The 14,154-nt window shown below is 38.1% G+C and overlaps 1 protein-coding gene and 1 non-coding gene across 2 annotated transcripts; one reads left to right on the forward strand and one right to left on the reverse strand.

Annotated features, from left to right (window-relative positions):
• Positions 1-775: 775 nt before the first annotated feature.
• Mrln (myoregulin) lies at positions 776-10,152 on the reverse strand. The gene is made up of 3 exons (XM_047553849.1): positions 10,015-10,152; positions 1,615-1,739; positions 776-991 (listed from the first exon to the last, which is right to left on the reverse strand). Exon 3 carries the CDS (start codon positions 969-971, stop codon positions 831-833), a length of 141 nt encoding a protein of 46 aa, XP_047409805.1. The 5' UTR covers positions 972-991; positions 1,615-1,739; positions 10,015-10,152; the 3' UTR covers positions 776-830.
• LOC124986068 (U6 spliceosomal RNA) lies at positions 7,601-7,707 on the forward strand. Its single transcript, XR_007108969.1, has one exon. It is a non-coding gene; the product is annotated as a U6 spliceosomal RNA (small nuclear RNA).
• Positions 10,153-14,154: the final 4,002 nt, after the last annotated feature.

The raw sequence follows: 14,154 nt of genomic DNA on the forward strand, positions 1-14,154 counted from the left end.
AGATTTGGTTTCTTCACTGGTAAAATGGGGACAACCCACTCCTGTCTCCTAGGTTTACTGTATGCCCATTAAATGGCATATAATGAACATTTTGTCCCCAAAAGGAAACCAACACAAGTCATCCCCTATTATCCCTTCTTTGCTTATAAATCCTGTTTTCCTGAAAGAATCTGTTTTAAATATTTCCATTCCTAACTCTTAAGTGTTTCTTAGTAGAAATATTGTTCTTATTTAATTGCCCAAGTTTAAGAAAAGCAATCTACCTACAAACTAATGAAGCAAGAATATAAGAAAATGAACATAAGCTATCATTTTGTATGTCAAAATTGTGCTTCTGGGATGTTATGTGTGGTACATTAAAATAGAAATATATAAAATTTCACGTAGGCATAGATCCTTAAAAATCAACTTCACTTATAATATCACCTACAAATTTCAGTCAATATACCAAATAAAAACAATGTTTAAAAATGAAGAAGTTTTATAACTCAGTGGTGTTGATTTTGGGGGAAGAACCTTCCATTTCAAGTTTTGTGAACTTTTTTTATTAACCATAAAGTACTAAAGAATGCACAATGTTGTTTTTATTTTAATGCTTTCTTTTTTTTTTTTGTAGTTTTTTTTTTTTCCCCCGGCAGGGGATTTGAACCGGTGTCCTTCGGCATGAAAGGCGAGCGCTCTCCAAAAGGAGCCATTTCTTCAGCTCCTATTTTAATGCTTTCTTGGCCTCTAAAATGAATTGGTGATATCATCAAATTAAAAATCACTCCACATATTAAAATACAAATCTTTATTCACTGGAATTTAATTTGAAATGCACAGTCAGCTTTCTATGAAGTTATAACAACATACATAATAGACATTAAATCAACAAATAAAACAAATAAAATTTTTAGAAGTCTTCCCAAAATTTCATCTTCCAGACTTTGGGGGGTAGTAGTAGAAATTAATATCCAGCCTTTTCCAGTCATATTCAGAATATTCCTGCTTGCTAGGGGAAAAAAGAGAAAGTATCCACAAGTGAACACATTCATCATCTTGATTCTTTTCACTCAATCTAATATTTGCATCATTAAAATACAGTAATGAAGATATGTCTTCTAGGGAATACTTCATATTTATTTGTAACCAATGAACTAAAATATTTTTCCCCAACTTATTTTCACCATGTCATAGCCATCACAGGGTGGTCTATATGCCAAATGCCAAATTTCCCTTTCTTTCTAAAAATGAGAAATAGCTCTTTTCACACCATCAGCAGTTTGCTTATAAAAGATCTTCAGTCCTTTATCACTTAACCATTTTATTGGCATTCATGAAGTTGCCATTCCTCTATCCCGTACAGTTGATATTACCAGGAAATGAGGATTTAAAAACATGGGGAAAAGTAGGTAATGACAAAACATTTTTTTCCCCTACTGCTTGGGATCACGCCCAGGGCCTCACATGTGCTGGGCAAGTGCTCTAACACTGAGCCACGCCACCAGCCCAGAATTAAAACAACAACAAAAAAAAGTTCTCATTTCCTTGACCTTTCCTACTCCTCCCTCATGTTTTGGTCACTGAAGGGACATCAAATGTTTCATTTTCTCCATATCTCTGAATTAAACTCACCTGAATTAATCCCAGGTAGTGGTAGGTAAACAGCTTCTTGGGTTTTTGGATCTATTTTTCTCCTCGATCTGCTCTTGCTAGACCAAGTGCATTCAGCACAGGTGGTCTCCTAGCAACCTTGGTTCCTGTGTCAAAGCACATTAAAAGGTTTAATTGGACCTTGAGGTAGTGGAAGTAGTGGAGGTAGAAGAGGGGTGGGGAGCCCGCCTACAGAAACTCTAAAATAACTTTCAATAGTAGACAGGAAGGAGATGTTGAAGAATGGGCTTTGGAAATATGTGACATTTTAATTTCATTTGATCAGAATGTATGACTAAAACCTGAACATTTAATAGAAAAACTCAACTGACTTCTAGAGTTTTCATGGCAGGGCAAACATTCATAATTTTTAAAGAAAAAATTTCCTAAACAATATTTAAAACAGATGCTTTAATATCTTCATGGTAAAACAACACCAAAAACAAAACAAAACAAAAACTTCTGTATGTAAGAGAATAACTCAAGAGATTGTATGTCTGATTTTTAAGTATTATAAGTTTTGGAATTTTGTATCACTTTCAGAAATTAAAAAAAATGGAAGAGTGGGTTTATAACAACAACGATAGCCTTTAAAATATGACTCCTATATTCTTCAACCATGTAATTCTCCTTTGGATAATCTATGTGAATTGAGACAGTGCTGGGAGGGCCCCACTCCCCAACCAGGTTATCCTGCCTAACAACAAGCTTCTTTCAAAAAGTATGTTTCCATCAGTGACCAAGTTTAGGAGCTATTGACTCCTTATCCAAGCTTTCCCACAACCCCACAAGAGCAATATGCCTGAACTTGACCTCTATATGACCTTCCTGGGGTGGGGGTTGTGAGTATCCCCACCATCTTTTCCCAGCCTAGTGCAGACGTCCCAGGGCACAGGAGCAGATCCCAGTGTCAAGCGCTGCTCCCAGTGCTGAGAACCAAGAACTGACAAGACATGTGCCTGCAGGAGCCCACCTTTCTGTCTGTGAAAGCCCACCCCTCACTTCCACACAGAGTCCAACTGGGAACCCTAACCCCTGTGCTACTCCCTGTGTGTCAGTGAAGCCGCATTCCCATGGTGTCGCTTCCCTCTTCATCATTTCTATCTTGAACAGAGTCAAAGAAGCTTAAACTGAGCTGGCAACATGAATGGCATGCCTTAAATATAAAGATGTTACACTCAAAAGCCTTCACTGCAGTCTTTTTGCCTTGCCCTGACACCACAGGTAAGACTCCTTTTTTTTTAATCAATTGAAGTATAGATTGAATATTCCTGATCCCAAATGATTGACACCAGAAGTGTTTCAGATTTCTGAATTCCCCAGATTTTGTAATTGTTGTATATACAGAATGATATATCTTAGGGATTGTGACAGGTTGACATATTTGACTCCATGGAAATGTTATAGGCCAGTCTACATGGGCAATGACTAAACAGACTCCATTTTACCCTGAGATTCCATGTTATATAGGAAATGCTTCTCCCATGGGAACACCCCACCTCTGTACCCATCAACAGTTGCTTAACATAGTATGTTTGGCAACACAAAATGGCAATTCTTATATAATGTAAAATTGTTCTCTTTTTTCTTGGACAATGTACCTTATCAGCAATGATTGTCTAGATGTTACTATCCATTCTTTAACTTGTACCCAACTAAGGTCATTTCGACCCACTTCCCCTTCTGTTTATGATTTTAGATCTCATGATGTTAGTTTGTAGTTTTAAATCATGATTGGTATACTGACTGCTGGTATAAAAACCCCTGCAACCCCACGCACGGGGTTGTTCTAGCCATTTTGGGTGTTGTCAGTTGACAGGCCAATGAAGACTCAAATTTGGACTTCTCAGTGGTGATCGGTCTGTTCTTAAGTTACACCCCACAACACGGATGGGATCCAAGTCTAAACTAGAAATTCACTTGTTTCATAGCCTAAAATGTAATTTTGTGCAATATTTTTAATGCACCTGTGATTTGACTGTAGCCCATCGCATGAGGTCAAGTGTGGAATGTTCTATTGTTGGTGTTCAAAAAGTTTCACTCTTTGTACCATTTTGAATTTGAGATTTTTGGATTAGGGATGCTTAATCTGTATATTATACACATAGAAACATAGGTAAATCATAATTGAAAGAATAATAAGTCATAAGTGAATAAATCATAAACAAGATTTTCACAAGGTAAACACATACATCTTATCCATCAATCATATCCACAGTGTCATTTTCATTATAGGAAAAAAATTAAAAGCAATAATAAGGGAGATGGCTAAATAAACTATGACTTCAATAGAATATCATTGTCCATTTGATGGTTATTATCAAATAAAATCATGGAAATACTACTTAGAAAATATTTAAATATGATTACAACTCATACTTATGGCCACCCATTATACTGCTCAGTACTACCCCTAAAGAAGCATCAGGCTGTCTGTACCAGGACACACATCCAAACATCATTCATAATATCTTCAACTTGGAAACAACCCAAGTGCCCATTAGTACGTAGATAAATTGCAGCATAGTCGCACAATGAAATATTACCAGTAATGAAAATTAAACTATGGTTACAAAACAGAAATCTTACAAACTTATTATTGGGTTTTTTAAAAGCAAGTCACAAAAGAATACACACAGTTTAAGTACTTTTGTATAAAGTAAAGAAACTATAATACAATGGAAATTGATCATACTGGAAAGGAACTATCCACATAATTAATAGCCACTCTTCTTCGTTGGTCCTGGCTATTTTCTATAAATGTGAACTGCTTGTTGAAAAATGGTGGATCATCAAACAATGACCTCTCTGTACCCAGAGGCTTCAGAATTTGACAGATGTCTTTACAACAGTGAGCCATTAATTTATTCACATGGAAACAGTCTGCCTATTGTCCACAGGACATTCCCCAGACTACAACTACAAGTTGACTATCTAGCAACATGATTAACTAAAAGTACAGTTTCTTATTGTCTATTTATATTATCTAATTTATTTTTATTTATTATTGATATGATGTTTTTGTTCTTGTTTCTAACCATTGGTAACCTTATACTTGACAAGTTTCTCTCCTTAACCCTCTTAACATTAACTAGACACAAGAATGCTCCCAGGACCTGGTAGTTGAGAAAGGATCTTGAATCAAACCAAGGTTTGAATCTCAGGTCTGCCACTTATCATGAGACCTTGGGCAAGTTACATTAACACTCTGTGCCTTAGTTAGAACTTCTCTAAACTGAGGATGATAAAAGGTCCTATTTCATAGGATAGTGGAAGAATTAAATGAGATAATACTTGTGCCTAGAAAGCAAGCAATTACTAATCAATGGTAATATTGTAAATTATACTCTACCATGCTACCTGCTAAACGGTACCCCTTGAATGAATCATTCTCAAGCTCTTTTAGCACCTAAGCACACAGATCTGTTAAACTTCTACTCATCTTTTGAGACTCAGTGTTACTTCCTCTGGGATCCATTGTGACCACTTCAGAATTTATTTCCCACTTTTCTATAACAAATGGCCAGTCGCTCCACTGTGTTGTCTCCATTGCCATGCACCACACCATAGATAGTTTCTGTCTTTCTAGAAGTTGGGGACAGTCTTATCCATCCTGAATCCTAGTACTTTATGATCTCTGGCAATAAATACTTCTCGACTAGTGCCAACTTATGAACTGCACTTAAAGTAGAAGCTGTCTTGGAAGACTGAAAGTTCATTTTGTTCAAATGACAATCACAAGAAGAAAAATATGTATATAAAGACCACTTTCCCTGGAAAAGAATTTTAAAGATAAAATCCCAATGTGAAGTGCTTTCATCTTATCTCAATTTGAAAAATGTCTCCCTTTCCCATAAAGATTATGTTTAATAAGGCTGTCTGAAACTTGAGAAATCATATGAAAATTATGTTGATGCTATTGCTTTTCTTGTTTTTTGCTTGGAATTAGGGAACTAAGTCAAGTTGTTGGGAGGCAACAACAATGTGGCAGAGGACCTGCAGAGATCCAGGACAGGAGTGTCCTTCTGGAAGGGCCACTGCTCCTATGGTATAGTGGAGATGTCCCCTCACTAAGCACCTTAAATTTATGTGAGTCAGGAATTCATTGAAAAATGTACATATTCAACAGTAAATAGATTTTGAGTGTTCTATAAGTTTCTGACATTTAGTTCAAGTTTCATTTTCTCAACTAATCAAATCACCATTAAATTCTGCCCAAAGCTGAATTATATCAGAAATAAAATTTTAATACATATCAGAGAAATTTACTTATCATTGCCATGAGCCTCATATGGGAGAAGGCTAATGAGAATAAATAAACAGCATATGGATTTCAAATGACAACCCTGATTGTCCTACTTTGTTTCCTGATTAGAACATGATTTCAAGGTGATTTTCCTCACTCCAGTTAAGAGGAACCATAGTAGTGAAAAATTTGAAGTTAAAAAAAAAAGAAATGTTGGCAACAGAAATGACATTTGATCTTTCATAAACTTCTCCTTTGGCAAATGAGACCCAGAGATGTATACAGACTTGTATGAGGTCACAAAGAGCACCATACAAGTATTGGCAAATATTTACATTCATGATAAATTATATACGTGTGTTTCATCAGACTTGGTTATTTGGAAAGGGTCTACCTTCTCCATCTCACAACATCACTGATTCCAGTCAATGTAAGACCAGAAATTCCAGAATAAAGTAAATCACAAACAAAAACCAGCTAAATTGGCAGGTCAAGGTCACAAGGAAAAACCTTGTCAAAATAAACTTCGACTGAAAACAAAAACATGTGTTTTGTCACAGATGGTCAGTCATCAAGGTAGGATGAGGAGAGAATATAGGGTTTGGAGCCATATGGAACTGGTTTTAGATCCTGGCTCTGGCACTGTTAGCTCTGCAGCCCTGGACCAGGCACTTAACCTCAGATGCTACTTCATCCAGACAGCAGAGATATAACATCTGTCTTGCATGGATCTGAAAGGATTTAATTCAAAACTAAAGTTAAGCGCACACACACTTTGATTTTCATCTCATAAAACTTCATGAGGTGGAATATTAATACTACTGCTTCCTTAGTCAAAAGACCTAAGCCCAGAGAGTTAGCCAATCTATCCAAATATGCTATGACACACTTAGCAAGAGGTGACCAAGAATTTGGATGGAGGTGCATTTATATCCAAAACCCATAGCCCCAGCCATAGTATCACAGCACTGGTAAGAAGTCAAGGGCCCAGCATGCTGCCTGCCACCCCACAAACAATGCTTTGATGAAGCAGCAGAGTCAGAAGCATGGCCCTTTCCCTGCAGGCAACTATGATGAAGAGGGATGGAGCAACTCAGACTGATGAGTGGGGACCAATAGCCCTTAAGACAGGGAAAGTCTGGAAATTGAGCAGCAGAGCCCTGTCCTGCCTAGATCCACTTGTGAAGTTTCCCTGGTTGCCTATAGGCTCCAGGGGGAGGCAGGACCGGAACCACTGTTTCTCCCCTCTCAGACTGCACCTCTCATACTTTTCCTTCCTTGACAAAACCTATCGGTTTTGGCTTTCCCAAGCCATCTATGGCCATGCTTGATATGTTTCATGTCAATGCCCTGGACCTAAAATGAACTCTCTTCCATACATGAACAAAAGTGTCCCTTTAATCATCCACAACCAGGAGTCCTGAAGGCTGAGATTTCCATCTGTCATATTCCCACTAGAAACAGATTGTATATTGCCCTTAAAATGCATAAATTACTCAGTTATAGGACCTTGACATGTAGAAATATTCTGGTATCAAAAAAATCACAATGTTATCAACCTTATCCCTGCAATTTTCCCAACCATCTCATGAATCACAGCTGTATAAAGCCAGACGAAATGCCCAGAGTCCTGGCTGGGGACCAGCAGTTTCCTGACAGAGCCCCAACACAGAAGCACCAAACAAAGCTGTCCTTGAAGAGGTTTAAAGAAACCGAAATAGGGTGCTCGCTTCGGCAGCACATATACTAAAATTGGAACAATACAGAGAAGATTAGCATGGCCCCTGCGCAAGGATGACACACAAATTCGTGAAGTGTTCCATATTTTTAAGAATGGAGGAAGGAGGGACTCTATAGAGGGATAAGAGGGATGGGAGGGATGGGGGGGGAATAACAGAATGAATCAAAAACTATTACCCTAGGTAAATGTATGATTACACAAATGGTATGCCTCTACTTCATGTGCAAATAGAGGAACAAGATGTATCCCATTTGTTCACAATAAAAATGAATTTTTAAAAATTAAAAAAAAAAATCAGAAACAGGAATGAGGGGGATTATTTGTTAGATTGGTGAAGGTTTCATCTGCAGAACTCAGCTACCCAAAGAAGTGTCATCCCAGGTTTGGGGTTAAGGAACATAGAGTAGAGAATCTCCGAATTTGTGTGAGTTCCCAAAATCATTTGGGAAAGCCTCTTCAACTGCATACTGGGCCTGCAACCCGCACCCCTCTATAGACATTCACTGCTGCCATCTTTTAATGCTTTTTAGGTGCAGAAGTGATTTCTCAAACCAGCTGGATTTTATCTTGAGTCAAGTTTAGTTGAGAAAGTAGTTGGATAAATTGAAGAACACAATTTCAAGTTTTAATCAAAGACTGTGACCTCCTTTAGAAAAGAAGTGATCTCTGAAGCATTTAGCGCAAGGCCTACAACAAAGTGAGTGTTCGATCACTATTTTTCTTTTTGGCAGGGGGGATGAGGTGTGACATTCAGGTATTTATGCCTCACAATGTCCTTAGATAGAAGATGACACCCAAGGAGAGGCCCTAAAAGGAACTGAACTCTGAGGAAGACCAATCTGGCTCTTTCCAGAGTTATCTGTAAAATGGCTTCTTTCTCCACATTAAAAGGTTTAGGAGGCCCTTCCTGGCCTAATTCTATATCTTTCACCCAGCAGGAATTAAGTGCATCTTTGCAGAATGAAAGCTTATAGGAATACACAAATCTTATCATATCTCCTGAGTTACAGGGTAACCTGTGGGAAGTAGGCACCTCAGAGACAAACTTTGCTTTCTGTCCTAGTCAAACACAGAATGGAATAAAATGTGGCAAGGTGGGAACCAATTCTTTGGAACCATAGAAGTACTGCAACTAAAAGAAAAACTTTAGAATGCTGATTAGAACAGAGCTGGTAAGTTTATGAAAAGCAATGGCTTATGTTCTGAAAGTTTCCTGGAGCTTCCCATCATCATTGATCTTAACTGTAGTTGTAATGTCCTGAGCTGCTAATATCCCACCTTCCATCCACCCATCCTCTGCATTGCATGGCTTATGGTTTTGAATATGAAACAAATGAGAGATGATTAGGAAGAGTTAAGAAAATTTTGAAGGAGGATTCTATAAAGAACTTTAAGAGAGCTGTCACTATACTTGGCCACTGAGGTACATTATGAGTAAACTGGACAACCCAGTAAAACAGGTTATGATTCCCATTTCACAAAGGAGGAAACTGAAGCTGGGAGTGATTGAGTTCCTACTTGCAGTTGCACAACTTGTAAGTGTTCCAAACCAGGCACCACATATCTGCCCCTTTCCAAGTCATTATAATACTTCCCTTATACATTCTATCTGGAAGTCTGATGCACTTGTTTAGGAACTGAACATGTATAAGCAAAGTAGAAAGCTATGCTAGTCTGTGGTCCTGCAGAAGGACTGGAGTGTCAGGTTTCAGCTCTGCTCACAAGGAGCAAGCAAGGCATCTGCCTTTCTGGATTTCAGGACCCTCCCTTTCTAGAAAGCAAGCACAGTGACCTGTCTTGCAGGACTCTCAGAAGCAGTCATTACAAAAGAAGGCTGCAGACACAAAGCCTTAGGCTAAAAAGCAAAAAAAAAAAAAAAAAAAAAAAAAATGGACCCATGCAATGAGGTGGCACCCTCTCTGACCCAAACCTGGAACATGGAAAAACAAGGGCCCATGTCTCCCATCCAACTTCCCTGCATGTTACTTTTCAAATGTGAAACTAATTTTTGACATCACTGAAATTCTGTTTGGAGAGAAAACACAAGGAGATAGGAGTACCAAGCCTGCCACAGGGCTTAGTCAAGTAATTTATATATAGTATTATTAATCCCTTGCTTCTCCTCCTGCTTTTATTTAGCTAGAAAGGAAATGAAAGGCATGGGATTCTAATTAATTAGTATCTCTCATAATCCACCTTATAAAACTTGCAGAGGTGTTACATGCAGGAAATGGAAAGGGGCTTTGTGAATCTTAGTTTTACCCTACTATATTCTTCTACCAGGAGCAAACAAGAATACCCCTTAATTTCCCTCCTGCACCAATATTTAAAATGCTATAGTTTAAAAACAAAACAAAACAAAACAAACAAACAAACAAAAAAAAACAGCACTTACTGTTCAGGGGTTCAATAAGAAAAGTCCAAAGTCAAGGGAATAATCTCTTTCTGGTGAAAAACACAATATGCTCTTGGTAGATCAGGAGCTCACTGGGCTGTTATTAATAACTGGATTAGAGCTTTATGAAGAAACATGAGCCAGAATGACATGGAGGAGGCAAGTGGAAAGGAATTGACAGACACAGGTGGAGTAAATTATGACAAAAATATCCTATACAGCAGCTCAAATAAGCCACCAGGAGGGGACCAGCTCCTCCATAATCAATAGGCCCTAATGATAAGTGCTCTGAGTTCCACCGCCAACCTGCAAAAATACCCTTAATACTGAAAACAATGATTATGCTACCCTCTGATCTTCTGATCAGTCCTTTTCTGTAGATAACTAAATTTATTTTCAAATATATACATTTTGCCTTATTTCACTCTCCTGTTTTCAAAATATATCAACAAATGGATTTTCAAATGTATATTAACAATTTTAAATTTGTTTACCTGTTAGCTCATTAGTCCCCCTCCCTGCAAGATCCTTAAATTATTCCTGGCAAATTATAGTTATGTGTGGGAGAGGGGAGTGGACCTGGAGTTGGTGCCATTCATAACAGGGAACCTGTAAAACTGACATGGTAGAAACAGGGGTATTATCATGACCTGGCTTCTGATCTGCAGTGACTTCTTTTGAAAAACTACATTTCAAAAAAATGTCAACACTCTTATCTCCTCCCTTTCCCCTCCCCTCAATTGACTTCGGATTGTTCAGATCACTAATAATGTGTCTTTAGACCTAAATGACAGTAAACACTGGCTCTGTCATAAGTGTTAAAAAGAAAATTGATACTTAGACAAACGTTATTGAACTACATTAAGGTGTATCATATGTCTTGAATGGAATGTTAAAATTGCTTCATTCTTAAGCTCCACTTGCCTGTTGCCATAGCACAGGTCTGAAAACTCTTCATTTTTTCAAATTAAACCATTTTCAATGATACGATATGAGAGCACCTTTCATTTTTTAAAAATTTTTAACAGTGATCACTTTAGAAATCTCGACTCTCTACTGAATGTATGTACAGTTGTGCATTAATGACAATATGTGAAATGTGTTGCCAGGTGAATCTGTCACTATGCAAACATAATGTATATTTTCACAAACCAAATGCTACCTATAGGTCAATCAGCAGGCAAGGTCTTGAGATGTGAATAAACGCAAATATCCATTCACCTGTAACACCCATTTTTACCTCTAACACTTCACTCTAATGCCCATTTTTATTGCCAGAGGCAGATCTCTCACTTTTATTAAATTTCAAAAACAGTTGTAGTTAAAAACTGCCATTGAATATCAGAAATGAAAAAGCATTGCATGGAGCCAGGCGCAATGGTGCAAACCTGTAATCCTAGAGACTTGGGAGGCCGAGGCAGGGTGACTGCAAATTCAAGACCAGCCTCAGCAACTAAGTGAGGCCCTAAGCAACTTAATGAGACCCTGACTCAAATTAAAATAAAAAGGGCTAGAGATGTGACTCCGTGGTAAAACCCTCTGGGTTCAATCCCCAGTACAAATAAAGAAAAAAACAATGAAAAGAAAGAACAAGGAAGGAAGGACATTGCATGGAGTTATCCATTCAAGCTGTTTTAAAGAAGTTGGTTTCATCCAACTCTTCCACTCCTGGGTATTTTCCCAAAAGATCTAGAATCAGCATACCACTGCAACACAGCCACATCAGTGTTTTAGCTATGCAATTTACAATAGCTAAATTGTGGAATCAACCCAGATGCCCATTAATAGATGAATGGAATAAGAAATTGTGATATGTATATACGAACACACACAGTTGAGTTCTATTCAGCCATTAAAGAGAATGTAATTATGGCTTTTGCCAGTAGAAGAATGGAAATGGAAAATATCGTGCTTAGTGAAATTAGCCAAACTCAAATTCAAAGGTCAAATGTTCTCTTGCATGTGAAAACTAGAGTAAAATAAAGGAAAGCGGGAAGGAAGGGTAAGATTACACAAGTAATCAAACAAATATAAATTAATAGATGAACAAAAGGAAATATAGTAGCCTAGAGGTAGGAGAGGTAGAGGAGGACTGGAGGGGAAAGTGGGGGATCATAAACTGAAATCGATTTCCATGCATGTATGAGTTTGTTGGGATGAACCCAATTACTATGTATAACTATAAAGTTCTAATCAAAAATTTTAAAAAGAAGTTGGTTTTGGGTTTTGTTATTAAGCAGAACTGAGTTTGAAAGATGTGTGTTGAGTGAAGGAATTGGTGGAACATAAGTAAGAAAATGAGAAAGGACTGGGGATGTAGCTCACTGATAAAGCACTTGCCCAGTATGTGTAAAAAACCTCGACTCAGTGCTGAAGTTGGGGGAGGTTTCTTCATATTTTCTTAGCAGAATACACAGGATTCCATGTAATTGAACTTTTCTTTAGGAAGGGAGACAGAGTATTGCAGAAACATTTATGCAAAGCGAAGGACTGCCCTTCGGAAATTATTTTTTAAAAATTTTTTAGACCTTTTATTCATTTTTATGTGGTGCTGAGAAATGAACCCAGTGTCTCACACATGCTGGGCAAGCGCTCTACCACTGAACCACATCCCCAGCCCTGGTAATAGTATTTATCAAGAAAGTAACTTCCTGTCTTTAATCAGCTCAATATTTTTAAAGAGATGAGAATGTGTTTGTGATGGCTGGGGTACTGGAGAGGAAGTGATGAAGAAGAGTCATCTAAAGCTGTTGCCCTGCCTGGCTCAATTTTAGCCCAGTTATCATTTCAGTGCAAGTTGGGGAGAACTCTTGTGGATGATTTAAGATCCACTCTTATGGATTGCATGGGCAAATAATTTTGGATCTGACAGATATGTTATCGCATTTCCAAGGTGGGAACTTGATAAGTGTAAAATGCATCAGCAATTCTTAACAAATCAAAGCACTCCAAAGGAGATTATATCAAACTCAGAAAAATTTGGAAAGGTGATATTCCATCTTTTAGATGTAGCATTTGCACACCACTGCTTCCAGGAAAATTAAGTCAGTTTTGAAGAATGCCATTTTTTTTTTTTGCATTTTCAGAAAATGAACATTGAAAAAGGAAGATGGAGATATGACAAGCTATGTTGATGTCTACTATCTGAAATTAATATTATGGCAATCTTGAGGGAAAACTATATTCTATTACTTGGATATAAGGTGTTCCCCTAAAGTTAGTAGGTGAATGCAGGAATGTTGAGAGGTAAAATGATTGGACTGTGAAAGTTGTAACCTAATCAGGCCATCTGAGTTTGGATGGACTGACTGAGTGGTAAACATAGGCTGTGTGGCATGGATAGAGGAGGTAGGTAACTGGGGACGTGCCCTGGAAGGGTGCATCTTCCCAATTTTCCTCCACTGTGCCCTTCTACCATGATGTTCTGCCTCACCTTGCACCCAGGACAACGAAGTTGGCTGACCATGAACTACACCTCTGAAACCATGAGCCAAAATAAACTTTCCCTCTTCTAAATTGTTCTTGGCAGACATTTTGGTCCCAGTGATGCAAAGCTGACTAACACACATGGAACACAGGATTATCTAATACCAGTTCTCGTATACTGAGGACTTAACTCATCCCGAGAGCTTCCCATATGGTGACACACTTATCCTCATACAACTTGATGAAGAAGAAAAGATAGATTCAGAGTGATTATGCACTTTATCCAAGGAAACAGGTATCAGAGCCAGTTTCTGAAATGAGGCATGCTGGTCCCAATGCCCTGTTCTCAACCTCAGGCTCTCAAAATATACAGGAATGGCTACAGCAAAAGCATATATTTTCATGCCAAAATAGGAAGGGAAAGAGGCAGGGAGGGAGGAAGATAAAGAAGTCACATCCAGTGTCAACTGAACTGTGTACTGTGGTCTCTCTGTAGCCAGATTTGACAAGAGGGAAAATCCTGGAGAAGTGAAACTCTCAGAAATTGATGAAACTGGAGAGTTCAGTGTGGATGGGTGCTGATGCCCTCCTCACAGGATGAACTTTCCTTCAGAGGCATTGACCAGCTGATTCACTTATAGAGATTCCATTTATCATGCAAAACCCAACAAAAATATAAGTACCAAATACTTCAAGTCAAACTGGCTCAGAGTT

Source organism: Sciurus carolinensis, chromosome 5 (genome assembly GCF_902686445.1).
Source record: "Sciurus carolinensis chromosome 5, mSciCar1.2, whole genome shotgun sequence".
Lineage (NCBI taxonomy): Eukaryota > Metazoa > Chordata > Mammalia > Rodentia > Sciuridae > Sciurus > Sciurus carolinensis.